The sequence below is a fragment of the Anomaloglossus baeobatrachus genome, chromosome 8, assembly GCF_048569485.1.
Source record: "Anomaloglossus baeobatrachus isolate aAnoBae1 chromosome 8, aAnoBae1.hap1, whole genome shotgun sequence".
In the NCBI taxonomy this organism is placed as follows: domain Eukaryota; kingdom Metazoa; phylum Chordata; class Amphibia; order Anura; family Aromobatidae; genus Anomaloglossus; species Anomaloglossus baeobatrachus.
Window position 1 is genome coordinate 4189674 of NC_134360.1, and position 27991 is coordinate 4217664.

The following is a 27991-nucleotide window of genomic DNA, read 5'->3' on the forward strand; positions in this document are numbered from 1 at the left end:
AGGAAAAGAGACAAACCTGGAAACAGACAGACATGGAAAGAGACAGACTAGAAAAGAGACAGACGGGGAAAGAGATAGGTAGGGAAAGAGACAGGCAGGGAAAGAGACAGGCCGGGAAAGAGACTGACAGGGAAAGATACTAACAGGGAAAGAGACAGACAGGGAAAGAGACAGATGTGGAAAGAGACAGAGAGGCAAAGAGACAGACAGAGAGACAGACAGGGCAAGAGACAGGCCGGGAAAGAGACTGACAGGGAAAGATACTGACAGACAGACACAGAGATAGAAAGAGACAGACACAGAGATAGAGAGTGACAGACAGACAGACACAGATAAAGAGAGACAGACAAAGTTACAGAAAGAGATAGAGAGACAGAGATAGACACAGACAGACAGATATGGATAGAGACAGAGACACACATAGACAGAGAGACAGAGACAGACAGACAGGGAAAGAGACAGACAGTTACCGGTACTATCCTGGGCAACGCCGGGTACTACAGCTAGTACTTAAATATAATTTTTATGTGAACCAATAAATAATTTATTAGCTTTTTCTAATATTTACACAGTTTCCCATGATAAATAATGTGTTTGTGCCTACAGTATATGCTATCACTGGCATCAGCCAATATTGAGTAAATATCCAATCATCAATACTGGCCGCAGAAGGCAGAAATAACAAAGATTAATTTTATGGTAAAATATTTTAATATTAAAAGTAATTGTACATGTGTTTTATAAACCAGTTGCATAAAATAGACCAGTTGTATGAAGCGCGGCGTCGTTACGGCTCCGGCACAGTAATGTGTCTGCGGTTACTGTTTCCCTCATAAAAATAGTGCAAATTGTAGAAATACATCATTGGAAAGGTTGGTCCGGTCGGGTCCCAGTGGATCTCTTGCAGGAGTGGTGGAGGTCGTTATAGACGCCGGTCTGTGTCACGTGTGAACAGGGATTTAGGACAAGTCCTCGGAGATCTCCCGGAGGTGGGGATTAGTCTCTTTTAGTGATTGAATATCTAGTGATGTGACGTGGCGGTATATATCTGTATCCACCTCTCGCAGACAAGTCCTCGCAGTGCGCTCATCTCCAGACGGACGTCTAGTATAAATCCTTGTAGATCTCTTGCAGGAGCGGATGGAGGCTGATCTCTCCTTCCGTTTTCCGTATAATTTGCCAATACTGGACGTGCTCCGTCACCACTTGTCTAAGGTCCGTCATCTTTTGGAGAAGTTTAGCAAAGAGCTGAGAGGAGTCCGGATGGTTGAGCTTCAGCTGCAGCTCCAGGGCCTGGAGCAAAGTGTCCTGAATGTCTTCTATGGGCTTCACATTCACTAATCCCGGCCGATCTAATCAAAGAAAGAAGAAAAGCGATTAATCCTGAGGAATTAGCCTGATATCATCAACAAGTCATTACGCTGCAGGGTAGAAGCCATAAAAGTGTAATGGAGGATTATGGCGGCGAGCACATAGTCCACACACACAGAGAGACATGGTGGCAGCAGCACACAGTCCACACACAGAGAGACATGGTGGCAGCAGCACACAGTCCACACACACAGAGAGACATGGTGGAGGCAGCACACGGTCCACACACAAAGAGACATGATGAAGACAGCACACAGTCCACACACAGAGAGACATGATGGCGGCAGCACACAGTCCACACACAGAGAGATATGATGATCTTCTGCAGTTTCCATGTGCGGCTTTCACGCAGGGTGTAATGTCAGGATTCTCTGTTACCGGCAGTAAGAGCGGACAGGTGCATGACTGCCAGTAAGTGATTTACATACATGCGGTCACATGCCAACTAGACATGCAGCCTTATCAATGCAAGTGAATTGAGGCATCTGGTGCAAATGGCCTACTAGCAGTCCTATCACTGCTCACTCCCATCACAGGAGAATCCTGACATTGTGCATTGTGCACGCTCTGAGAATTCACAAGTCCGCAGTGACATGTACCCCATTACTTGTACCCCAAGCCTCGACAACCCCTTTAACTCTGTCCTGTTACAGTTTTGAGCATTTGACAATCATCCATCATGATAAGAATAATCACTTGTTGGCAGCTGTATGTGTATTCAGTACAGAATAGCGGGGGTGGTGTCCGAGCTGCAGATTTACTGTCTGCTCCCTGCACTTGTGTCTGTAAATATCCAATATTTCCCCACTGGCTTCTGAGCGGCTCCTCTTGGTTTGATGTAAGACCACAGTTGTGTGCTCTGAGATCATTAATAACCCCCCCCCCCCCCCCGTGTTTTGTTGCCTCCATTCCCGTCTTCTTCTTATGTAACTTTACTAAAACATTAAGAAACTGCAGCTGCATCCCCCTCCTACCCTTCAGCCTAACTTCCTTATATTGAGGAGCCTGCGGGCAATAAAAGCTGAACTACAGATCGCGGGACGGCTGCACTTCCGCCTGTCACCAGGTCAATGCCAGTTTCTGCTCTTATTTTATTCTCGCTGCCTCATGGCGTATTTAGTTTTTTTATTACTTAATGCCGCTATGTGGTTCCAGAAATGGGAGCTTTATATTTTGTGCCAATTACTATGGTCTTTACCAATGGGGCGAGGCTGACAGCACTATATGGGGACGTGTTATTAGGCTAATTTGCATAATTCCCTGGTGAGCCACGCCCCCTAATTAGACAAAATCTAAAGGCCGCTATGTCTGCACCGGAAGGGCCGAATTTAACAAAACAAAAGCAGAATAATCAGGAATAAAATAAGAGCAAATGCCGGCAGATTCCCCCTGGTGACTGATCCTCCGCAAATCTGCCACCAAATGTCACAAGACAAACCGCACACGTTATTGAGCTCTTCCACCTGATGAGGCCGTGCACTTTACTATGAAAATCCAGGTCAGAATAGCAGCATGGTCCTGACATTAGAAAGCGGCTAGCTGGACTCAAGCGCTCAATGTCATATCAGACAGGGAAACGCTCAGAAAGGATTCATTGTAAATACATCAGACTCATCAGGTCTAAGAGATCATGGATGTGATGGCATCCGCTTCAATCATATATACTGTGTTACAGAGTCTGCTATTACCGTGATCATCAGGTAAGAATCCCTGGATCTGTAGAGGCAGGACGGGCATGCGGGCCAGTACAGGCCAGAACCAGCCCATTATGTGTTACTTGGGATTCGCTGCTTTTCCTCTTTCCTTAGATGACAGATGTGACTGATAAGATTCTGTTGGGGGAGGAGCTAGAAGCAGAACCCCTCCTCTCCTTCCCATCTACACAGAATCTTATGAGCACTAACCGTCATCTCCCCAGTCTGGTAAAGGCCCCGTCACACTAAGCAACATCGCTAGCAACATCGCTGGTAACGAACAACTTTTGTGACGTTGCTAGCGATGTTGCTGTGTGTGACATCCAGCAACAACCTGGTCCCTGCTGTGAGGTCGTTGGTTGTTGCTGAATGTCCTGGGCCATTTTTTAGTTGTTGCTGTCCTGCTGTGAAGCACAGATCGCTGTGTGTGACAGCGAGACAGCAACAACTAAATGTGCAGGCAGCAGGAGCCGGCTTCTGCGGAGGCTGGTAACCAATGTAAACATCGGGTAACCAAGAAGCCCTGTCCTTGGTTACCCAATATTTACCTTAGTTACCAAGCGCAGCATCTTCCACGCGGCGCTGGGGGCTGGTCACTGGTTGCTGGTGAGCTCACCAGCAACTCGTTTAGCGACGCTCCAGCGATCCCTGCCAGGTCAGGTTGCTGGTGGGATCGCTGGAGCGTCGCAGTGTGACATCTCACCAGCAACCTCCTAGCAACTTACCAGCGATCCCTATCGTTGTTGGGATCGCTGGTAAGTTGTTTAGTGTGACTGGACCTTAACACTCCGTGGACCCTGAATACAGATTTTTCCTGTGATATGAGAGTTTTGGTAATGACTGCTCAGTCGTGGAGGAGATTGCAGCAGATTTCCCCCATGATTTATTACCCAGCGTCTTATTCCCATGTGTTCTATTGATTTATGGAATACAGATTGCACCATTACAGATTGCACTAATGCAGATTGCACAGATACAGATTGCACAGATACAGATTGCATCAATACAGATTGCACCGATACAGATTGCATCTATACCGATTGCACCGATACAGATTGCACCGATACAGATTGCACCAATACAGATTGCACCGATACAGATTGCACAGATACAGATTGCACAGATGCAGATTGCACTGATGCAGATTGCTCCGATACAGATTGCACAGAAACAGATTGCACTGATGAGCATTGCACACATACAGAGTGCTCTGATACAGATTGCACCAATACAGATTGCACCGATACAGATTGCACAGATACAGATTGCACAGATGCAGATTGCACTGATGCAGATTGCTCCGATACAGATTGCACAGAAACAGATTGCACTGATGAGCATTGCACACATACAGAGTGCTCTGATACAGATTGCACCGATACAGATTACACCGATACAGATTGCACTGATACAGATTGCACTGATGCAGATTGCACTGATACAGATTGCACCGATACAGATTGCACTAATGCAGCTTGCACTGATGCAGATTGCTCCGATACAGATTGCACAGATGCAGATTGCACCAATGTCCTTGCTATCTCTTGCTCAGCTTTCGGCGCGCTGGGTTACCACTTTACATAAAGATTTGCAGCTTTTGTTCATGTTCCCTGCACGGTTTTTCCCACAAACTCTCCCTTTCTGGTAAGATATGGATGCATATTATCTGGCACAGGATAAATGTCTTCTAGTCTATAATCTGGCGTTTCCTTCCCGATCTGCGTCTTCGCGGAGGCGTCTGGTTTGAACCTGCTCCTTTTATTGTTCCTTCACCTGAGCTCTGCGGGAGCTTATCCTGAGATGACATTGCTCCATCTGACGTTTACTAGGTGGTTACATTTTAACAAATTCTGCTGCGCCGCCTGACATTGATGTCATATCTCATAAAATCTGCCCATTAGCGAGGACAGCTGGGAACCATGCCACGCACTCTACACACCCACTGGCACCAAACCCGTCTTACCTCCGCTAAGAATGATGACAGCTACGAAAATGGCCAGGTCACTGTCATCCAGCTCCAGAGCGTTAAATCTGACGGCAAACTCAAACTTGGGCTCCATAAATTCACCGAATGGCTTCCTCAGGCTCTTGAGAAACTCCCGGGTCATGAATCCTTGGCCGTCGGCGATGAGAACGCCATCTTTATTCATGAGGGAGGCCAGCATTGTGAAGATGATCTCGTGGACACCGTACTTCAGGAGAGTTACTTGGTCATTTAGGTCAAGACTGACAAATCCTGGAATGTTTTTGGCAAATTCGGTGATCTCCCGGACGGCCTCCACCGATCGAGACTGACATCTCTGGAAAATGCGAATTGCAACCTCCTTGTTCTGCTCCATGTAAGGAGTCAGGTACTGGCAGTGGATCTGATCTTCTCCCATCATCAGCGAGTTCATATCATAAATCACCACGGGCTGAAAGAAGAAGGCAGATAAGTCACTCGTGTGTCCATGAGTGCGACCATCTACTGTCCTACAGTCTACTGTCCTACAGTCTACAGTCTACTGTCTACTCTCCTACTGTCTACAGTCTACAGTCTACTGTCCTACAGTCTACAGTCTACTGTCTACAGTCTACTGTCTACAGTCTACAGTCTACTGTCTACAGTCTACAGTCCTACAGTCCTACAGTCTACTGTCCTACAGTCTACTGTCCTACAGTCTACAGTCTACTGTCCTACAGTCTACAGTCTACTGTCTACAGTCTACAGTCCTACAGTCTACAGTCTACAGTCTACAGTCTACTGTCTACAGTCTACAGTCCTACAGTCCTACAGTCTACTGTCCTACAGTCTACAGTCTACAGTCTACTGTCCTACAGTCTACTGTCCTACAGTCTACTGTCCTACAGTCTACAGTCTACTGTCTACTGTCCTACAGTCTACTGTCCTACAGTCTACTGTCCTACAGTCTACAGTCTACAGTCTACAGTCTACAGTCTACTGTCCTACAGTCTACTGTCTTACAGTCTACTGTCTTACAGTCTACAGTCTACTGTCCTACAGTCTACAGTCTACTGTCTACTGTCTACTGTCCTACAGTCTGCAGTCTACAGTCCTACAGTCTACAGTCTACTGTCCTACAGTCTACAGTCTACTGTCCTACAGTCCACAGTCTACTGTCCTACAGTCTACTGTCTACAGTCTACTGTCCTACAGTCTACTGTCTACAGTCTACTGTCCTACAGTCTACTGTCCTACAGTCTACAGTCTACTGTCTACAGTCTACAGTCCTACAGTCTACAGTCTACAGTCCTACAGTCCTACAGTCTACTGTCCTACAGTCTACAGTCTACAGTCTACTGTCCTACAGTCTACTGTCCTACAGTCTACTGTCCTACAGTCTACAGTCTACTGTCTACTGTCCTACAGTCTACTGTCCTACAGTCTACTGTCCTACAGTCTACAGTCTACAGTCTACTGTCTACAGTCTACAGTCTACTGTCCTACAGTCTACTGTCTTACAGTCTACTGTCTTACAGTCTACAGTCTACTGTCCTACAGTCTACAGTCTACAGTCTACTGTCTACTGTCTACTGTCCTACAGTCTGCAGTCTACAGTCCTACAGTCTACAGTCTACTGTCCTACAGTCTACAGTCTACTGTCCTACAGTCCACAGTCTACTGTCCTACAGTCTACTGTCTACAGTCTACTGTCCTACAGTCTACTGTCTACAGTCTACTGTCCTACAGTCTACTGTCCTACAGTCTACAGTCTACAGTCTACTGTCTACTGTCCTACAGTCTACTGTCTACAGTCTACTGTCCTACAGTGTACAGTCTACAGTCCTACAGTCTACAGTCTACAGTCTACTGTCTACTGTCTACTGTCCTACAGTCTGCAGTCTACAGTCCTACAGTCTACAGTCTACAGTCTACTGTCCTACAGTCTACAGTCTACTGTCCTACAGTCCACAGTCTACTGTCCTACAGTCTACTGTCCTACAGTCTACTGTCCTACAGTCTACTGTCTACAGTCTACTGTCCTACAGTCTACTGTCCTACAGTCTACAGTCTACTGTCTACTGTCCTACAGTCTACAGTCTACTGTCTACAGTCTACTGTCCTACAGTGTACAGTCTACAGTCCTACAGTCTACTGTCTACTGTCTACAGTCTACTGTCTACTGTCTACTGTCCTACAGTCTGCAGTCTACAGTCCTACAGTCTACAGTCTACAGTCTACTGTCCTACAGTCTACAGTCTACTGTCCTACAGTCCACAGTCTACTGTCCTACAGTCCACAGTCTACTGTCCTACAGTCTACTGTCTACAGTCTACTGTCCTACAGTCTACTGTCCTACAGTCTACTGTCCTACAGTCTACAGTCTACAGTCTACTGTCCTACAGTCTACAGTCTACTGTCTACAGTCCTACAGTGTACAGTCTACAGTCCTACAGTCTACTGTCCTACAGTCTACTGTCCTACAGTCTACAGTCTACTGTCTACAGTCTACTGTCTACAGTCTACTGTCCTACAGTCTACAGTCTACAGTCTACTGTCTACTGTCTACAGTCTACAGTCTACAGTCTACTGTCTACTGTCTACAGTCTACAATCTACTGTCTACTGTCTACTGTCCTACAGTCTGCAGTCTACTGTCCTACAGTCTACAGTCTACTGTCCTACAGTCTACAGTCTACTGTCTACTGTCTACAGTCTACAATCTACTGTCTACTGTCTACTGTCCTACAGTCTGCAGTCTACTGTCCTACTGTCTACAGTCTACTGTCCTACAGTCTACAGTCTACTGTCTACTGTCTACTGTCTACAGTCTACAGTCTACTGTCTACTGTCTACAATCTACTGTCTACTGTCTACTGTCCTACAGTCTGCAGTCTACAGTCCTACAGTCTACAGTCTACTGTCTACAGTCTACTGTCTACAGTCTACAATCTACTGTCTACTGTCTACTGTCTACTGTCCTACAGTCTGCAGTCTACAGTCCTACAGTCTACTGTCCTACAGTCTACAGTCTACTGTCTACAGTCTACTGTCCTACAGTCTACAGTCTACTGTCTACTGTCCTACAGTCTACTGTCCTACAGTCTACTGTCTACAGACTACAGTCTACTGTCCTACAGTCTACTGTCCTACAGTCTACTGTCCTACAGTCTACAGTCTACTGTCCTACAGTCTACAGTCTACTGTCCTACAGTCCACAGTCTACTGTCCTACAGTCTACTGTCCTACAGTCTACTGTCTACAGTCTACTGTCCTACAGTCTACAATCTACTGTCTACTGTCCTACAGTCTACAGTCTACAGTCTACTGTCCTACAGTCTACAGTCTCCTGTCCTACAGTCTACAGTCTCCTGTCCTACAGTCTACTGTCCTAAAGTCTACAGTCTACTGTCCTACAGTCTACAGTCTACTGTCCTACAGTCCACAGTCTACTGTCCTACAGTCTACAGTCTACAATCTACTGTCTACTGTCTACTGTCCTACAGTCTGCAGTCTACTGTCCTACAGTCTACAGTCTACTGTCCTACAGTCTACAGTCTACTGTCTACTGTCTACAGTCTACAATCTACTGTCTACTGTCTACTGTCCTACAGTCTGCAGTCTACTGTCCTACTGTCTACAGTCTACTGTCCTACAGTCTACAGTCTACTGTCTACTGTCTACTGTCTACAGTCTACAGTCTACAGTCTACTGTCTACTGTCTACAATCTACTGTCTACTGTCTACTGTCCTACAGTCTGCAGTCTACAGTCCTACAGTCTACAGTCTACTGTCTACAGTCTACTGTCTACAGTCTACAATCTACTGTCTACTGTCTACTGTCTACTGTCCTACAGTCTGCAGTCTACAGTCCTACAGTCTACTGTCCTACAGTCTACAGTCTACTGTCTACAGTCTACTGTCCTACAGTCTACAGTCTACTGTCTACTGTCCTACAGTCTACTGTCCTACAGTCTACTGTCTACAGACTACAGTCTACTGTCCTACAGTCTACTGTCCTACAGTCTACAGTCTACTGTCCTACAGTCTACAGTCTACTGTCCTACAGTCCACAGTCTACTGTCCTACAGTCTACTGTCCTACAGTCTACTGTCTACAGTCTACTGTCCTACAGTCTACAATCTACTGTCTACTGTCCTACAGTCTACAGTCTACAGTCTACTGTCCTACAGTCTACAGTCTCCTGTCCTACAGTCTACAGTCTCCTGTCCTACAGTCTACTGTCCTAAAGTCTACAGTCTACTGTCCTACAGTCTACAGTCTACTGTCCTACAGTCCACAGTCTACTGTCCTACAGTCTACTGTCTACAGTCTACTGTCCTACAGTCTACTGTCCTACAGTCTACAGTCTACTGTCTACTGTCCTACAGTCTACTGTCTACAGTCTACTGTCCTACAGTGTACAGTCTACAGTCCTACAGTCTACTGTCCTACTGTCTACAGTCTACTGTCCTACAGTCTACAATCTACTGTCCTACTGTCTACAGTCTACTGTCCTACAGTCTACAGTCTACTGTCTACTGTCTACTGTCTACAGTCTACAGTCTACAGTCTACTGTCTACTGTCTACAGTCTACAATCTACTGTCTACTGTCTACTGTCTACTGTCTACTGTCTACTGTCTACTGTCCTACAGTCTGCAGTCTACAGTCCTACAGTCTACAGTCTACTGTCTACAGTCTACTGTCTACAGTCTACTGTCTACAGTCTACAATCTACTGTCTACTGTCTACTGTCTACTGTCCTACAGTCTGCAGTCTACAGTCCTACAGTCTACAGTCTACTGTCCTACAGTCTACAGTCTACTGTCCTACAGTCCACAGTCTACTGTCCTACAGTCTACTGTCTACAGTCTACTGTCTACAGTCTACTGTCCTACAGTCTACAATCTACTGTCTACTGTCCTACAGTCTACTGTCTACAGTCTACTGTCCTACAGTCTACAATCTACTGTCTACTGTCCTACAGTCTACAGTCTACTGTCCTACAGTCTACAGTCTCCTGTCCTACAGTCTACTGTCCTAAAGTCTACAGTCTACTGTCCTACAGTCTACTCTCCTACAGACATGTTCTATATATATATATATATATATATATGTCCTAATTTCTATAGGATGGCGATTTACGGTATGAATCCCGAAAGACTGACCTGATCGCCAATATTCACACAATGTTTGTCTGAATCATCGCCCCATGTAAAAGGCCCTAATCCTGGGCAGCCCTTCTATGACATGAACTCCCGGGGGTGAATTTATGAACACTGGCGTCATGCACCCCTGCCATAATAAAGGTGCAATGCACCAAAATCATTAAATGAGGAACGCCACTTACTGAATTTGGCACATCTTCTCTGTGGTGTGCGTCTCAGCAGAACTTCTATTCCAGTTAGTAACTGGAGTAGTATTTCTGGAGTAAGAGGCACCAGCACTTTGATGGCCGGGTGCAGCCCAGTCCTTCCCCAGGCTCCTGCCCCTCCAGCCTCACTCATTGTAATGGGTGCAGCCCCGTCCTTGCCGTGGCTCCTGTCCCTCCAGCTTCACTGATTGTGGTGGGTGCAGCCCCGTCCTTGCCAAAGCTCCTGCCACTCCAGCCTCACCCATTGTAATGGGTGCAGCATCGTCATTGCCGAGGCTCCTGCCCCTCCAGCTTCACCCATTGTGGTGGGTGCAGCCTCGTCCTTACCCAGGCTCCTGCCCCTCCAGCCTCACCCTTTGTGGTGGATGCAGCCTCATCCTTGCCCAGGCTCCTGCCCCTCCAGCCTCACCCTTTGTGGTGGGTGCAGCCCCGTCCTTGCCCAGGCTCCTGCCCCTCCAGCTTCACCCATTGTGATGGGTGCAGCCCCGTCCTTGCCCAGGCTCCTGCCCCTCCAGCCTCACCCATTGTGGTGGGTGCAGCCCAGTCCTTCCCCAGGCACCTGCCCCTCCAGCTTCACCCATTTTGGTGGGTGCAGCCTCGTCCTTCCCCAGGCTCCTGCCCCTCCAGTCTCACCCATTGTGGTGGTTGCAGCCCCATCCTTCCCCAGGGGTCTGCCCCTCCAGCTTCACCCATTTTGGTGGGTGCAGCCCTGTCCTTCCCCAGGCTCCTGCCCCTCCATCTTCACCCATTGTGGTGGGTGCAGCCCCGTCCTTGCCCAGGCTCCTGCCCCTCCATCTTCACCCATTGTGGTGGGTGCAGCCCCGTCCTTGCCCAGGCTCCTGCTCCTCCATCTTCACCCATTGTGGTGGGTGCAGCCCCGTCCTTGCCCAGGCTCCTGCCCCTCCAGCTTCACCCTTTGTGGTGGGTGCAGCCTCGTCCTTCCCCAGGCTCCTGCTCCTCCAACTTCACCCATTGTGGTGGTTGCAGCCCAGTCCTTGCCCAGGCTCCTGCCCCTCCAGCTTCACCCATTGTGGTGGGTGCAGCCTCGTCCTTCCCCAGGCACCTGCCCCTCCAGCTTCACCCATTGTGGTGGTTGCAGCCCAGTCCTTGCCCAGGCTCCTGCCCCTCCAGCTTCACCCATTGTGGTGGTTGCAGCCCAGTCCTTCCCCAGGCTCCTGCCCCTCCAGTCTCACCCATTGTGGTGGGTGCAGCCCAGTCCTTCCCCAGGCTCCTGCCCCTCCAGCTTCACCCATTGTGGTGGTTGCAGCCCAGTCCTTCCCCAGGCTCCTGCCCCTCCAGTCTCACCCATTGTGGTGGGTGCAGCCCCGTCCTTCCCCAGGCTCCTGCCCCTCCAGTCTCACCCATTGTGGTGGTTGCAGCCCAGTCCTTCCCCAGGCTCCTGCCCCTCCAGCTTCACTCATTGTGGTGGTTGCAGCCCAGTCCTTCCCCAGGCTCCTGCCCCTCCAGTCTCACCCATTTTGGTGGGTGCAGCCCCGTCCTTGCCCAGGCTCCTGCCCCTCCAGCTTCACTCATTTTGGTGGGTGCAGCCCTGTCCTTCCCCAGGCTCCTGCTCCTCCATCTTCACCCATTTTGGTGGGTGCAGCCCCGTCCTTCCCCAGGCTCCTGCCCCTCCAGTCTCACCCGTTGTGGTGGTTGCAGCCCAGTCCTTCCCCAGGCTCCTGCCCCTCCAGCTTCACTCATTGTGGTGGTTGCAGCCCAGTCCTTCCCCAGGCTCCTGCCCCTCCAGTCTCACCCATTTTGGTGGGTGCAGCCCCGTCCTTGCCCAGGCTCCTGCCCCTCCAGCTTCACTCATTTTGGTGGGTGCAGCCCCGTCCTTCCTCAGGCTCCTGCCCCTCCAGCCTCACTCATTGTAATGGGTGCAGCCCCGTCCTTGCCCTGGTTCCTGTCCCTCCAGCATCACTCATTGTGGTGGGTGCAGCCCCGTCCTTGCCTAGGCTCCTGCCACTCCAGCCTCGCCCATTGTAATGGGTGCAGCATCGTCATTGCCGAGGCTCCTGCCCCTCCAGCTTCACCCATTGTGGTGGGTGCAGCCTCGTCCTTCCCCAGGCACCTGCCCCTCCAGCTTCACCCATTGTGGTGGTTGCAGCCCAGTCCTTGCCCAGGCTCCTGCCCCTCCAGCTTCACCCATTGTGGTGGTTGCAGCCCAGTCCTTCCCCAGGCTCCTGCCCCTCCAGTCTCACCCATTGTGGTGGGTGCAGCCCAGTCCTTCCCCAGGCTCCTGCCCCTCCAGCTTCACCCATTGTGGTGGTTGCAGCCCAGTCCTTCCCCAGGCTCCTGCCCCTCCAGTCTCACCCATTGTGGTGGGTGCAGCCCAGTCCTTCCCCAGGCTCCTGCCCCTCCAGTCTCACCCATTGTGGTGGTTGCAGCCCAGTCCTTGCCCAGGCTCCTGCCCCTCCAGTCTCACCCATTTTGGTGGGTGCAGCCCCGTCCTTGCCCAGGCTCCTGCCCCTCCAGCTTCACTCATTTTGGTGGGTGCAGCCCCGTCCTTCCTCAGGCTCCTGCCCCTCCATCTTCACCCATTGTGGTGGAGCTGAACTTTGGTGACATTTTTTGCACAACTCCGCGTTGCACACAAATGTTGTGACTTTTCACAGCGTTTTCAGCCAGTTTTGTGCGGTAACAGCTTTGATGAATCAGCCCCATCATGTTTCATTTCCTGGCTCTAGTGATGGCCCTGGCCTTGGCTATGTCTATATCTCGGCTTTGAACATATATCATAGTTTCTCTGATTTTCTACACATTTTAGAACGGAAGCCCATGATAAAGATAATGCATGGCCTTGTCTGAACGTATGTCCTGTACATCATCATCTCCAGCTTCCAAAACGTGTCACAGTCTAGAAAAGGGAAGCAACATTCCAAAAATAATCCTGGACGCGGCTCCACGGTGACGTCCATGATTAATGGTGGTGTGTGCTCTGCAATCTGTGACCTCCTGCAACAAAGTCACTCATTTCTCCAAATGTGTTGGACTTTCTGCCGCTGATTGCAAGTCGCATGCGACAAACGTCGATGCGTGTGACGGGGACTTGTGTGCGTCTTCCCCGAGATTTGGCCGTTTTTTGAGAGTAAAATGACAGCTGTAACAGAATTGCAGGACAGCGAGGCGCAGATGAGTTGCACGGATGTTTGTCTCGCAACGTTTCTGAGAATTGCTCTCGCCCGACGCGTCACCACGTTGCCCCGGCCCAAGTCTTATACAATGCTGGTAAATGATTTACACTCATAACTCACCGATTTATCCGTCGTCCTTCCGGTCAGGATGGCTCTGGCTTTAGCTTTTGTTAAAGGGAAGGACTTGAGATAGGAGTCATACAAGTGCTTGGCCAGGACCCGCTGATCGGCACACTCGGGGTTTAGGTGGTCAATGTCGCTGGAGATCTCAGCCAGAAGCTTCTCCTTCTCAGCCTGCGGCATCCGTCCAAACCTGATGGCTGGAAACACATTGGTTCTGTTACTCGGATTATTCACATTATGGAGAGTCGCTGTATGATGGTAAAACAAGAATGTGCGCCATAAAAGACGCCATAAATGCAGCTCCGCGGATCCGGAGGAGCGCGAGCACGCAATTTCTCATACCAAACATGTTTAACTAGCGCCATAAGTTTATTGAACTTCGATGACCTCCATCTTAAAACTTTATGATAAGTATGGGTAACTGATAAATGAGACGTCTCCCCATGTTACTGTATATACTAAATATTGAGTAGAACACACATGTTAAAGGGGTTGTCCAGGCGTGGATTTAAAGTCGGCAGTCACTCTATATGAATCCAACATGCACACTGTCAGGATTCTCCGGTGCTGTGAGCGGGCGGGCGCATGACCACAAATATGTGATTCACATACAGGTGCCGACTAGACATGCATGGCCTCACTCAACACATGACCAGACATGTCTAGTCAGATGTATGCAGATCAAATATTTGCTCTTATGTGACCGTCAGCTCGCGGCACCGGAGAATTCTGGAAGCGCTCACTGTGCCGGCATCGGAGAATTCTGGCAGCGCTCACTGTGCCGGCATCGGAGAATTCTCACAGCGGTCACTGTGCCGGCACTGGAGAATTCTGGCAGCGCTCACTGTGCCGGCACTGGAGAATTCTGGAAGCGCTCACTGTGCCAGCAACGGAGAATTCTGACAGCGGTCACTGTGCCGACACCGGAGAATTCTGACAGCGGTCACTGTGCCGGCATCGGAGAATTCTGGCAGCGGTCACTGTGCCGGCATCGGAGAATTCTGGCAGCGGTCACTGTGCCGGCATCGGAGAATTCTGGAAGCGCTCACTGTGCCGGCATCAGAGAATTCTGGCAGCGCTCACTGTGCCGGCATCGGAGAATTCTGGAAGCGCTCACTGTGCCGGCATCAGAGAATTCTGGAAGCGCTCACTGTGCCGGCATCAGAGAATTCTGGCAGCGCTCACTGTGCCGGCATCGGAGAATTCTGGCAGCGCTCACTGTGTCGGCATCGGAGAATTCTGGCAGCGCTCACTGTGCCGGCATCGGAGAATTCTGTCAGCTCTCACTGTGCCGGCATCAGAGAATTCTGGCAGCGCTCACTGTGCCGGCATCAGAGAATTCTGGCAGCGCTCACTGTGCCGGCATCAGAGAATTCTGGAAGCGCTCACTGTGCCGGCATCAGAGAATTCTGGCAGCGCTCACTGTGCCGGCATCAGAGAATTCTGGAAGCGCTCACTGTGCCGGCATCGGAGAATTCTGGCAGCGCTCACTGTGCCGGCATCGGAGAATTCTGGCAGCGCTCACTGTGTCGGCATCGGAGAATTCTGGCAGCGCTCACTGTGCTGGCATCGGAGAATTCTGGCAGCGCTCACTGTGCCTCCATCGGAGAATTCTGTCAGCGCTCACTGTGCCGGCATCAGAGAATTCTGGCAGCGGTCACTGTGTCGGCATCAGAGAATTCTGGCAGCGCTCACTGTGCCGGCATCGGAGAATTCTGGCAGCGCTCACTGTGCCGACACCGGAGAATTCTGGAAGCGCTCACTGTGCCGGCATCGGAGAATTCTGTCAGCGCTCACTGTGCCGGCATCAGAGAATTCTGGCAGCGCTCACTGTGCCGGCATCAGAGAATTCTGGAAGCGCTCACTGTGCCGGCATCAGAGAATTCTGGCAGCGCTCACTGTGCCGACACCGGAGAATTCTGGAAGCGCTCACTGTGCCGGCATCAGAGAATTCTGTCAGCGCTCACTGTGCCGGCATCAGAGAATTCTGGAAGCGCTCACTGTGCCGGCATCAGAGAATTCTGGCAGCGCTCACTGTGCTGGCATCGGAGAATTCTGGCAGCGCTCACTGTGTCGGCATCGGAGAATTCTGGCAGCGCTCACTGTGCCGGCATCGGAGAATTCTGGCAGCGCTCACTGTGCCTCCATTGGAGAATTCTGTCAGCTCTCACTGTGCCGGCATCAGAGAATTCTGGCAGCGCTCACTGTGCCGACACCGGAGAATTCTGGCAGCGCTCACTGTGCCGGCACCGGAGAATCCTGGCAGCGCTCACTGTGCCGACACCGGAGAATTCTGGCAGCGCTCACTGTGCACACTGTAAGGATTCAGAAGTCTGCGGCCACATAGAGTAACTTGATCCCCAAGAACCGACAACCCCTTAACACTTAGGTGTAAGGTGTCGATGAAGATGTTTGGGTTCTTTCCATATAATACGTAGCCTTAGATATTGTTTTCAAAAGTCTGTGGAGTAAATTCATCAAATTAACAAAACTGATATTGAGATTGTTGATGAGATAATCTTAACTGTAATCTGTTTTTTTTAGAGTTCTGATATTTTTAATGTCAAAAGGAGCAATAAAGGATTATTCGGACGTTGTCTCGTGAGCAGCTCAGAGCTCTGCCGTCTCCTCACTTCTGGTCTCTGGGGACAGGCTCTCCTTCTTGAGTGACAGCTCTGGTGAGTAGCAGAGCTGTAGTATTAGGAGAACTATAAAGCTCAGCACAAGCTCTGCCGTCTCCTCACTTCTGGTCTCTGGGGACAGGCTCTCCTTCTTGAGTGACAGCTCTGGTGAGTAGCAGAGCTGTAGCATTAGGAGAACTATAAAGCTCAGCACAAGCTCTGCCGTCTCCTCACTTCTGGTCTCGGGGACAGGCTCTCCTTCTTGAGTGACAGCTCTGGTGAGTAGCAGAGCTATAGTATTAGGAGAACTATAAAGCTCAGCTCAGAGCTCTGCCGTCTCCTCACTTCTGGTCTCGGGGACAGGCTCTCCTCCTTGAGTGACAGCTCTGGTGAGTAGCAGAGCTGTAGCATTAGGAGAACTATAAAGCTCAGCACAAGCTCTGCCGTCTCCTCACTTCTGGTCTCTGGGGGCGGGCTCTCCTTCTTGAGTGACAGCTCTGGTGAGTAGCAGAGCTGTAGCATTAGGAGAACTATAAAGCTCAGCACAAGCTCTGCCGTCTCCTCACTTCTGGTCTCTGGGGACAGGCTCTCCTTCTTGAGTGACAGCTCTGGTGAGTAGCAGAGCTGTAGCATTAGGAGAACTATAAAGCTCAGCACAAGCTCTGCCGTCTCCTCACTTCTGGTCTCTGGGGACAGGCTCTCCTTCTTGAGTGACAGCTCTGGTGAGTAGCAGAGCTATAGTATTAGGAGAACTATAAAGCTCAGCACAAGCTCTGCCGTCTCCTCACTTCTGGTCTCTGGGGGCGGGCTCTTCTTCTTGAGTGACAGCTCTGGTGAGTAGCAGAGCTGTAGCATTAGGAGATCTATAAAGCTCAGCACAAGCTCTGCCGTCTCCTCACTTCTGGTCTCTGGGGACAGGCTCTTCTTCTTGAGTGACAGCTCTGGTGAGTAGCAGAGCTGTAGCATTAGGAGAACTATAAAGCTCAGCACAAGCTCTGCCGTCTCCTCACTTCTGGTCTCTGGGGGCGGGCTCTTCTTCTTGAGTGACAGCTCTGGTGAGCAGCAGAGCTGTAGCATTAGGAGAACTATAAAGCTCAGCACAAGCTCTGCCGTCTCCTCACTTCTGGTCTCTGGGGACAGGCTCTCCTCCTTGAGTGACAGCTCTGGTGAGTAGCAGAGCTGTAGTATTAGGAGAACTATAAAGCTCAGCACAAGCTCTGCCGTCTCCTCACTTCTGGTCTCTGGGGACAGGCTCTCCTTCTTGAGTGACAGCTCTGGTGAGTAGCAGAGCTATAGTATTAGGAGAACTATAAAGCTCAGCACAAGCTCTGCCGTCTCCTCACTTCTGGTCTCTGGGGACAGGCTCTCCTCCTTGAGTGACAGCTCTGGTGAGTAGCAGAGCTATAGTATTAGGAGAACTATAAAGCTCAGCACAAGCTCTGCCGTCTCCTCACTTCTGGTCTCTGGGGACAGGCTCTCCTCCTTGAGTGACAGCTCTGGTGAGTAGCAGAGCTATAGTATTAGGAGAACTATAAAGCTCAGCTCAGAGCTCTGCCGTCTCCTCACTTCTGGTCTCTGGGGACGGGCTCTTCTTCTTGAGTGACAGCTCTGGTGAGTAGCAGAGCTGTAGCATTAGGAGAACTATAAAGCTCAGCACAAGCTCTGCCGTCTCCTCACTTCTGGTCTCTGGGGGCGGGCTCTCCTTCTTGAGTGACAGCTCTGGTGAGTAGCAGAGCTGTAGTATTAGGAGAACTATAAAGCTCAGCACAAGCTCTGCCGTCTCCTCACTTCTGGTCTCTGGGGACAGGCTCTCCTTCTTGAGTGACAGCTCTGGTGAGTAGCAGAGCTGTAGCATTAGGAGAACTATAAAGCTCAGCACAAGCTCTGCCGTCTCCTCACTTCTGGTCTCTGGGGACAGGCTCTCCTCCTTGAGTGACAGCTCTGGTGAGTAGCAGAGCTATAGTATTAGGAGAACTATAAAGCTCAGCACAAGCTCTGCCGTCTCCTCACTTCTGGTCTCTGGGGACAGGCTCTCCTTCTTGAGTGACAGCTCTGGTGAGTAGCAGAGCTGTAGTATTAGGAGAACTATAAAGCTCAGCTCAGAGCTCTGCCGTCTCCTCACTTCTGGTCTCGGGGACAGGCTCTCCTCCTTGAGTGACAGCTCTGGTGAGTAGCAGAGCTGTAGTATTAGGAGAACTATAAAGCTCAGCACAAGCTCTGCCGTCTCCTCACTTCTGGTCTCTGGGGGCGGGCTCTCCTTCTTGAGTGACAGCTCTGGTGAGTAGCAGAGCTGTAGCATTAGGAGAACTATAAAGCTCAGCACAAGCTCTGCCATCTCCTCACTTCTGGTCTCTGGGGACAGGCTCTTCTTCTTGAGTGACAGCTCTGGTGAGTAGCAGAGCTGTAGCATTAGGAGAACTATAAAGCTCAGCACAAGCTCTGCTGTAACACATTCAGCTCTGTGGTCTGTTCTGGAGTCTACGCTGTAGTCAGTGTATTTACACCTACAGATAACAGGGAATATGAAGAAGTGCACAGCTGTGGACAGCCGCAGAGGGCAGGAGCTGGGATGACCTGCTCTGATAGCTGTGCGGTGGCTGATTTTGCAAGATTTATAACAGCAGATTGTCAGGAGCTAAAAAGGATAACTTGAGAATATCTCCGTTATCTAGAAAAGTTGAAAAAAAATCCACAGCAGAATCTCCAAACAATCGAAAGACCAAAGCCATTATCCTGAGAAGAGCCAATATGAGGCAGGATTAATGTCTGGATCCAGTCATTCTTTAACCCCGTAACTTATGCAGAATCTCCCAAACTAAAGCCAAACAGATTAATCAGTCTCCAGCTTACATAAAATGCCACAAGTCAGCTGCGCCCCTCCATATAGGACACAGGCGGAATGTAGGCCGATCCAAGGGACAATCACTAACAGGCCACAGGGTGAATAAATGAATCAATAAATATCCCTAAAATGCTGAACAAATGAGATACATGAATATTAACATAATGCTAAATATAATATAGATTTCAATAAATAATCTGCACTCTAATAAATATGTATATGATGGTAATATAGAAGAATGAGTTCAGTAAAGAGCCATTCACTAGAAAGAGTGGAAACAACATGTAAATAGAATAGATACCTAATACAGGGTCTGTGTAGTTCATCTGCTACCTTCCAACGCACGTTTCGTCATCAGACTTCCTCAGGGAGAGATGGTGTAGGAATGAGTCATTTACTGACTACTGCAGCCTCAGAATTATTCAACCTATTCATGACGAACCGTCCTTAGTTCCTCCTAGAGCCCTGTAGTTGTTATGACCTGCTGCACGCTTGCTGTTATGACCTGCTGTAAGCTTGATGTTATGACCTGCTGCACGCTTGCTGTTATGACCTGCTGCACGCTTGCTGTTATGACCTGCTGCACGCTTGCTGTTATGACCTGCTGCACGCTTGCTGTTATGACCTGCTGCACGCTTGCTGTTATGACCTGCTGCACGCTTGCTGTTATGACCTGCTGCACGCTTGCTGTTATGACCTGCTGTAAGCTTGCTGTTATGACCTGCTGCACGCTTGCTGTTATGACCTGCTGCACGCTTGCTGTTATGACCTGCTGCACGCTTGCTGTTATGACCTGCTGCACACCTTCAGCCGGCGTTTCTGTGAACCTTGGCTACTTCCTCATGGCAATGGCCTCCAGTTCTCGGAATCAGGAGGAGTGTTAGGAGTTGGCCCCCGCAGCCTGATGTCAATGGCCGTTCTAGGCTGTAATATTGTGGTGCAGTATAGTGCATAATACATGTATTCTGGGAAAAAATGTCCCCGGAGGTGCACACCCCTTGTAAGGTGAGGCCTACAGCAACCAATCATATTCCAGCTGTAATTCTTCTAGTTAACATCAGCCAATCATATTAGAGTTTACATTTTCATGATGCAGTGTGGTTATATAAGCAGCGACCTCATTGGCTGCAGCTTCTGATGCCTCCTCCTATCCCAGGGGTGGTGATGATCCATCACCGTCTGCTGATTGTTTAGGATGTGACATTTCTTAACCTGAAGTAATACGGACGACCTCCGAGATCTGCGACAAACAGGAAATGTTCCCTGCAGAGACTATGATCCGCCCGAAAATGTGCTGTGCAGAGAATATGACCCCAAAATGTGCTGTGCAGAGAATATGACCCCAAAATGTGCTGTGCAGAGAATATGACCCCAAAATGTGCTGTGCAGAGAATATGACCCCAAAATGTGCTGCGCAGAGACTATGATCCGCCCGAAAATGTGCTGTGCAGAGAATATGACCCCAAAATGTGCTGTGCAGAGAATATGACCCCAAAATGTGCTGCGCAGAGAATATGACCCCAAAATGTGCTGCGCAGAGAATATGACCCCAAAATGTGCTGCGCAGAGAATATGACCCCAAATGTGCTGTGCAGAGAATATGACCCCAAAATGTGCTGCACAGAGAATATGACCCCAAATGTGCTGCGCAGAGACTATGATCCGCCCGAAAATGTGCTGTGCAGAGAATATGACCCCAAAATGTGCTGTGCAGAGAATATGACCCCAAAATGTGCTGCGCAGAGAATATGACCCCAAAATGTGCTGCGCAGAGAATATGACCCCAAAATGTGCTGCGCAGAGAATATGACCCCAAAATGTGCTGCGCAGAGAATATGACCCCAAATGTGCTGCGCAGAGAATATGACCCCAAAATGTGCTGCGCAGAGAATATGACCCCAAAATGTGCTGCGCAGAGAATATGACCCCAAAATGTGCTGCGCAGAGAATATGACCCCAAGTGTGCTGCACAGAGAATATGACCCCAAAATGTGCTGCGCGGAGAATATGACCCCAAATGTGCTGCGCAGAGAATATGACCCCAAATGTGCTGCGCAGAGAATATGACCCCAAAATGTGCTGCGCAGAGAATATGACCCCAAAATGTGCTGCACAGAGAATATGACCCCAAAATGTGCTGCGCAGAGAATATGACCCCAAAATGTGCTGCGCAGAGAATATGACCCCAAAATGTGCTGTGCAGAAGTGTGTGGGGATTTACTGCTCGTATCACAATGCTGTTGCAAAAGTGAAAACAAGCACATTTCCCTCCAGAACCGATGCCAGAGAGCGTCATGTGGGTCCGGGTGTGATCGGTGCCAGAGAGTGTCATGTGGGTCCGGGTGTGATCGGTGCCAGAGAGTGTCATGTGGGTCCGGGTGTGATCGGTGCCAGAGAGTGTCATGTGGGTCCGGGTGTGATCGGTGCCAGAGAGTGTCATGTGGGTCCGGGTGTGATCGGTGCCAGAGAGTGTCATGTGGGTCCGGGTGTGATCGGTGCCAGAGAGTGTCATGTGGGTCCGGGTGTGATCGGTGCCAGAGAGTGTCATGTGGGTCCGGGTGTGATCGGTGCCAGAGAGTGTCATGTGGGTCCGGGTGTGATCGGTGCCAGAGAGCGTCATGTGGGTCCGGGTGTGATCGGTGCCAGAGAGCGTCATGTGGGTCCGGGTGTGATCGGTGCCAGAGAGCGTCATGTGGGTCCGGGTGTGATCGGTGCCAGAGAGCGTCATGTGGGTCCGGGTGTGATCGGTGCCAGAGAGCGTCATGTGGGTCCGGGTGTGATCGGTGCCAGAGAGCGTCATGTGGGTCCGGGTGTGATCGGTGCCAGAGAGCGTCATGTGGGTCTGGGTGTGATCGGTGCTAGAGAGCGTCATGTGGGTCCGGGTGTGATCGGTGCCAGAGAGCGTCATGTGGGTCCGGGTGTGATCGGTGCCAGAGAGCGTCATGTGGGTCCGGGTGTGATCGGTGCCAGAGAGCGTCATGTGGGTCCGGGTGTGATCGGTGCCAGAGAGCGTCATGTGGGTCCGGGTGTGATCGGTGCCAGAGAGCGTCATGTGGGTCCGGGTGTGATCGGTGCCAGAGAGCGTCATGTGGGTCCGGGTGTGATCGGTGCCAGAGAGCGTCATGTGGGTCCGGGTGTGATCGGTGCCAGAGAGCGTCATGTGGGTCCGGGTGTGATCGGGGGCACGGAGTAAATAAAATGCTGAAAGCGAGGCCGGCCGAAGACTGAAATCCACACGAATTACCAGATCTACATTACCCAAATCATTACAACTAAGGCGTGCACGGGAAGCCAGCACAATATGTACCGAAGCATGCACGGGAAGCCAGCACAGTGTGTACCGTAGCATGCACGGGAAGCCAGCACAGTGTGTACAGGGGCATGCACGGGAAGCCAGCACAATGTGTACCGAAGCATGCACGGGAAGCCAGCACAGTGTGTACCGAAGCATGCACGGGAAGCCAGCACAGTGTGTACCGAAGCATGCACGGGAAGCCAGCACAGTGTGTACCGAAGCATGCACGGGAAGCCAGCACAGTGTGTACAGGGGCATGCACGGGAAGCCAGAACAGTGTGTACCGAAGCGTGCACGGGAAGCCAGCACAGTGTGTACCGAAGCATGCACGGGAAGCCAGCACAGTGTGTACAGGGGCATGGACGGGAAGCCAGCACAGTGTGTACAGGGGCATGCACGGGAAGCCAGCACAGTGTGTACCGAAGCATGCACGGGAAGCCAGCACAGTGTGTACAGGGGCATGCACGGAAAGCCAGCACAGTGTGTACCGTAGCATGCACGGGAAGCCAGCACAGTGTGTACAGGGGCATGCACGGGAAGCCAGCACAGTGTGTACCGAAGCATGCACGGGAAGCCAGCACAGTGTGTACCGAAGCATGCACGGGAAGCCAGCACAGTGTGTACGGAAGCATGCACGGGAAGCCAGCACAGTGTGTACCGTAGCATGCACGGGAAGCCAGCACAGTGTGTACCGAGGCGTGCACGGGAAGCCAGAACAGTGTGTACCGAAGCGTGCACGGGAAGCCAGCACAGTGTGTACCGAAGCATGCACGGGAAGCCAGCACAGTGTGTACTGAAGCGTGCACGGGAAGCCAGCACAGTGTGTACCGAAGCATGCACGGGAAGCCAGCACAGTGTGTACAGGGGCATGCACGGGAAGCCAGAACAGTGTGTACCGAAGCGTCCACGGGAAGCCAGCACAGTGTGTACCGAAGCATGCACGGGAAGCCAGCACAGTGTGTACTGAAGCGTGCACGGGAAGCCAGCACAGTGTGTACCGAAGCATGCACGGGAAGCCAGCACAGTGTGTACCGAGGCATGCACGGGAAGCCAGAACAGTGTGTACCGAAGCGTCCACGGGAAGCCAGCACAGTGTGTACCGAGGCATGCACGGGAAGCCAGAACAGTGTGTACTGAAGCGTGCACGGGAAGCCAGCACAGTGTGTACAGGGGCATGCACGGGAAGCCAGCACAGTGTGTACCGAAGCATGCACGGGAAGCCAGCACAGTGTGTACAGGGGCATGCACGGGAAGCCAGCACAGTGTGTACCGAAGCATGCACGGGAAGCCAGAACAGTGTGTACCGAAGCATGCACGGGAAGCCAGCACAGTGTGTACTGAAGCGTGCACGGGAAGCCAGCACAGTGTGTACCGAAGCATGCACGGGAAGCCAGCACAGTGTGTACCGAGGCATGCACGGGAAGCCAGAACAGTGTGTACTGAAGCGTGCACGGGAAGCCAGCACAGTGTGTACAGGGGCATGCACGGGAAGCCAGCACAGTGTGTACCGAAGCATGCACGGGAAGCCAGCACAGTGTGTACAGGGGCATGCACGGGAAGCCAGCACAGTGTGTACCGAAGCATGCATGGGAAGCCAGCACAGTGTGTACCGAAGCATGCACGGGAAGCCAGCACAGTGTGTACCGAGGCGTGCACGGGAAGCCAGCACAGTGTGTACCGAGGCGTGCACGGGAAGCCAGCACAGTGTGTACCGAGGCGTGCACGGGAAGCCAGCACAGTGTGTGCATTCCGATGGGAGTATCATACCGGATGGAAAGGGAATCTGTCAGCAGGATTTCACTACCTCATCTGAGAGCAGCATGATGTAGGGACAGAGATCCTGAGTCCGCTGCTAATCTAGCAGAATCTAGCAGTTCTCTGAATGCTGAGCCATGTATAACCCTACCCAAACCACTGATTTGCATCTTTCGATGTATAACCCCACCCACAGCTTTGATTGCCAGCTTTCTGTGTATAACCCCGCTCACAGCACTGATTGGCAAAATGGTCATATGTAAGAAAAAAACAGATATCTGCATGGGTCCTAAGTCCGGCTATATTTTGCGGTGTATATGGGGAGAAATGCCAGGATTAAATATGGGTCTCCTGATCCGAACTTCTAGGTTCCGAGAAACGTACACCCCCTGAAGAAGCTGAGCGAAACACGAATATCAGTATTTTGTTTGTGTCCTTACTTTTTCTCTTGGGCTGATTGTATATGATATATTGTCTTGTGCTGAGGTCCTGCCTGTGAGTTCGCCTTTATATATATAGCGCTGTGTTGGTGACACTAGTGCCAGCAGAATAGCTGTAGTCATGGTGTTTGCATTTTTCACCTTGATATTTAATATAGATATGTATTTTATGGGCCTGGGTTTCCTTTTCACGGATTAGGCTTTATTGTGATGTGGAGGGATCATGTTAATGAGTAGATGAGGTCTTCTTTATTCGGGGTAACTTTTAGGTGTCACTAATTCCAGGTGACGCGCGGTCAGTCGGGCATCGCAGGGCGTCTATGGGAGGTGAAATGCGGCAGCAGTCACATTCATCTATTAGAACAGTTTATCAGGCGCCCCCTGGTGGTGAAACATTAGGCCCAATTCTTTCCACACTGAGTGACTTTTCTTCTTCTTTAGCGGTTGTAGCAGACGTGGGACGGTGACGGATGAGCGCAGTGCGTCAGACTGGCGCTCCATGCAGCATTAGTGTAGGCGTGCTGCCGCCCATTCTGACCCTGCAGGGGCGTCTGCTGGAATTTGTGCTGATACAAAGGACAATGTACCTGCCCTTTAATCCCAGCTATTTGTGCTCCTGACATGATGTTAATGTGGAATGAATTTAAAACAAACCCATTAATAGTAAATTACAGGTGAATTTATCAGCAGATTTTCTGGCCGGTCACTGATTAGCGACACGATGACTTTACGAGCGCTCGCTCCATACTGTATGCAAACAGAAAATATTAATAGCTGAAAAATGATTTATCAAGAGTCCACACCTATTTGATTTGCTGGAGAAAGACATTCATCAGCATTTCCTTATTGGATTACAGCAAATCTGACTTAAAGGGGTTTTCCAAGAACGGAAAAGTATGAAGGGCATGGGTAAAAAGAAAGAAGAATTCTTCACCTGTGCGATACATCTGCTGCTTTGTTTTTCCATCTGCCCAAGTGACTGCTGCAGATAATGGAGAGTAGGGTGCACCACCGAGGCTATTGATGGGCTGCAGCCGAAGCAACTGATGGGCTGCAGCCGAGGCCACTGATGGGCTGCAGCCGAGGCCACTGATGGGCTGCAGCCGACGCCAGTGATGGGCTGCAGCCGACGCCAGTGATGGGCTGCAGCGGACACCAGTGATGGGCTGCAGCGGACACCAGTGATGGGCTGCAGCCGAGGCCAGTGATGGGCTGCAGCCAAAGCCAGTGAATGGGTTGCAGCCGAGGCCAGTGATGGGCTGCAGCCGAAGCCAGTGATGGGCTGCAGCCAAGGCCAGTGATGGGCTGCAGCTGAGGCAACTGATGGGCTACAGCCGAGGCCAGTGATTGGCTGCAGCGGTCATCATCACTGCAGAAAGGTGAATGATTGGAGGGACGCACCGCAGCCCTGAAGCTATAGATCACCATCGATTTATCAGCTCAATCTGTAAAAGCTTCCTTTGTCATTTTATTCCATTTGCTCACGTTTCCTTTTGGTTCAGATGTGATAAAATCCCTTTAAGGCAGCGGCATATTATGATAGAAGTCTTAGGGCGATACAGACATATATAGCATATATAATGGAATAATATTCTAAAAGTATCACTATATCTAAATAAGTCACTCAATTAGTGAATGTAAGTGTAATCAAGGGTAATAGACCCCCGGCATGTGCCCGGGGGGCTCAGAGCGGCGGTCACCCTGGCAGATCCGGCACATTACAAGGTTGGGGCCATAGATTTCTGGCTCTGCATTGATATTTACTGACGCATTTCACACAAGCACATGTCCCGGGTGTAAGTGCCCCCAAGATGGCCGTTCAGGGGAGCAGCCAGCACGTAACGGACCATTACAGCTTCTCCCAATGATAAGTAGGAAAGATGGACGAGAGGCATCAGCTTCTCTAAGGCTCACAAACAGCGAGACCGATACATGTGACCTTTGCCATAAAAGAAGTCGGCTGCATGGGGCAAGCCCTTTACACTTGTAGAATACTGAATTTTGGAAGAGTGGGAGGTTTCATACCCCAAATACACAAACCCACGGCCCACACCAGCACCCAGCGAACCCAAGCGAGTGCTCAGGCCAACTGTGCCCAGGCACCTAGAAACATCTGCCCAGTGTGTGCAGTGCACGAATCGCGTGGGCTCATGCGTCTGCTCTCTATGGAGCTGCTGCTGTCTGTGTAGTACAGAAGGCTCCCGAGAGCAACTCCTGTGAACGCAGCCATCTCCAGGCACAGCATTTCAGCCTCGTAGATCCCCTGTCAGTCATGAAAGTATTAGGATTTAAGAGATTGGAAAAGGATAAAGTGTCCCTTCTTACATCTATCGACCCCTTAAAATATGATTTCAAGGCATAGTTTTTCTGTCAGGAGATGCAGATTTGGAGCAGAAATGTCTGCAACCAAATACTCAATGTGCGCATTGAGCTCAATGAGTTCACCTGAGGTCACAGCTGGAGTTCCCACGGTACCTCAGCTGTGACCTCAGGTGAACTCATTGAACTCAATCTCAGATTACCGGAATGCATGCACATTCCAGTATTCCGGCACTGAGTTCAATGGCTCTGGATTATTGACTTCAATGGTGTTGGTTAATCAGGGAATCCAGCACCGTTGAAGTCAATAATCCAGAACCATTGAACTCAATGCCAAATTACAGTGGGAACAGTCAGCTGTTACCTCAGGTGAACTCACTGATGTCACCGCTCTCACAGCTGCGGTCCTGTCAGTGTGTCCCATGCCCGCAGTGATTGGTCATATCTTATAATGTGACCAAACACTGCGATCTTAGGATGTAGCAAAGCCGGGATCATTGTGCGTTGTTGTGGTGTGGACTACAGCCAAGAGAATACACACAGCTGGGGGCTACAGCCAGTAGATGTCTGCTTTACCTGCGCTGGGTATTAAAATTTGGGGGACCCTACATCTTTTTTTTCCAACTATTTATTCATTTTTACACTTCACTCCAGACAGCTATTGCGAGGGAAAGAAATCGCAGGCGCCGGTGCAGAGGGTGGGCGGGGAAGCGGGGCTGCAACCAATCACAGATGCCGGTACAGAGGGTGGGCGGGGGAAGCAGGACTGCAACCAATCACAGATGTTTTCACAGAGGGTGGGTGGGGGAAGCAGGACTGCAGCCAATCACAGGTGTTTTCACAGAGAGTGGGAGTGCAGTCTGACTGCAACCAATTACAGACGCTGTCTCAGAGGATGGGCGGGGCAGGAAGTGAATATTCATGTGATTTAATGAGCGGACGGGGACACAGTGTGACAGTAACGCAGAAACTCGGTGAGTATAACTGTCCAGCCTCAATCCCCGTTTTGCTTCGTTTTGCAGCCCCCCGAGCCCTTACTAACACCAGTTTATTACCCTTACATTCAGATCCCTTAAACTT

At 50.6% G+C, this 27991-nt stretch overlaps 1 protein-coding gene across 1 annotated transcript in view; it reads right to left on the reverse strand.

The window, feature by feature from the left end:
- Window positions 1–707: 707 nt before the first annotated feature.
- Window positions 708–27991, reverse strand: part of PPARG (peroxisome proliferator activated receptor gamma) — a 119506-nt gene continuing 92222 nt past the window's right edge. The window contains exons 5-7 of the mRNA XM_075320639.1: window positions 13637–13836; window positions 5029–5479; window positions 708–1352 (exon numbers count right to left, since the gene is read on the reverse strand). Coding sequence (XP_075176754.1) covers window positions 1105–1352; window positions 5029–5479; window positions 13637–13836 — 899 coding nt within the window. The 3' untranslated portion in view covers window positions 708–1104. The remainder of the gene's footprint in view (window positions 1353–5028; window positions 5480–13636; window positions 13837–27991) is intronic.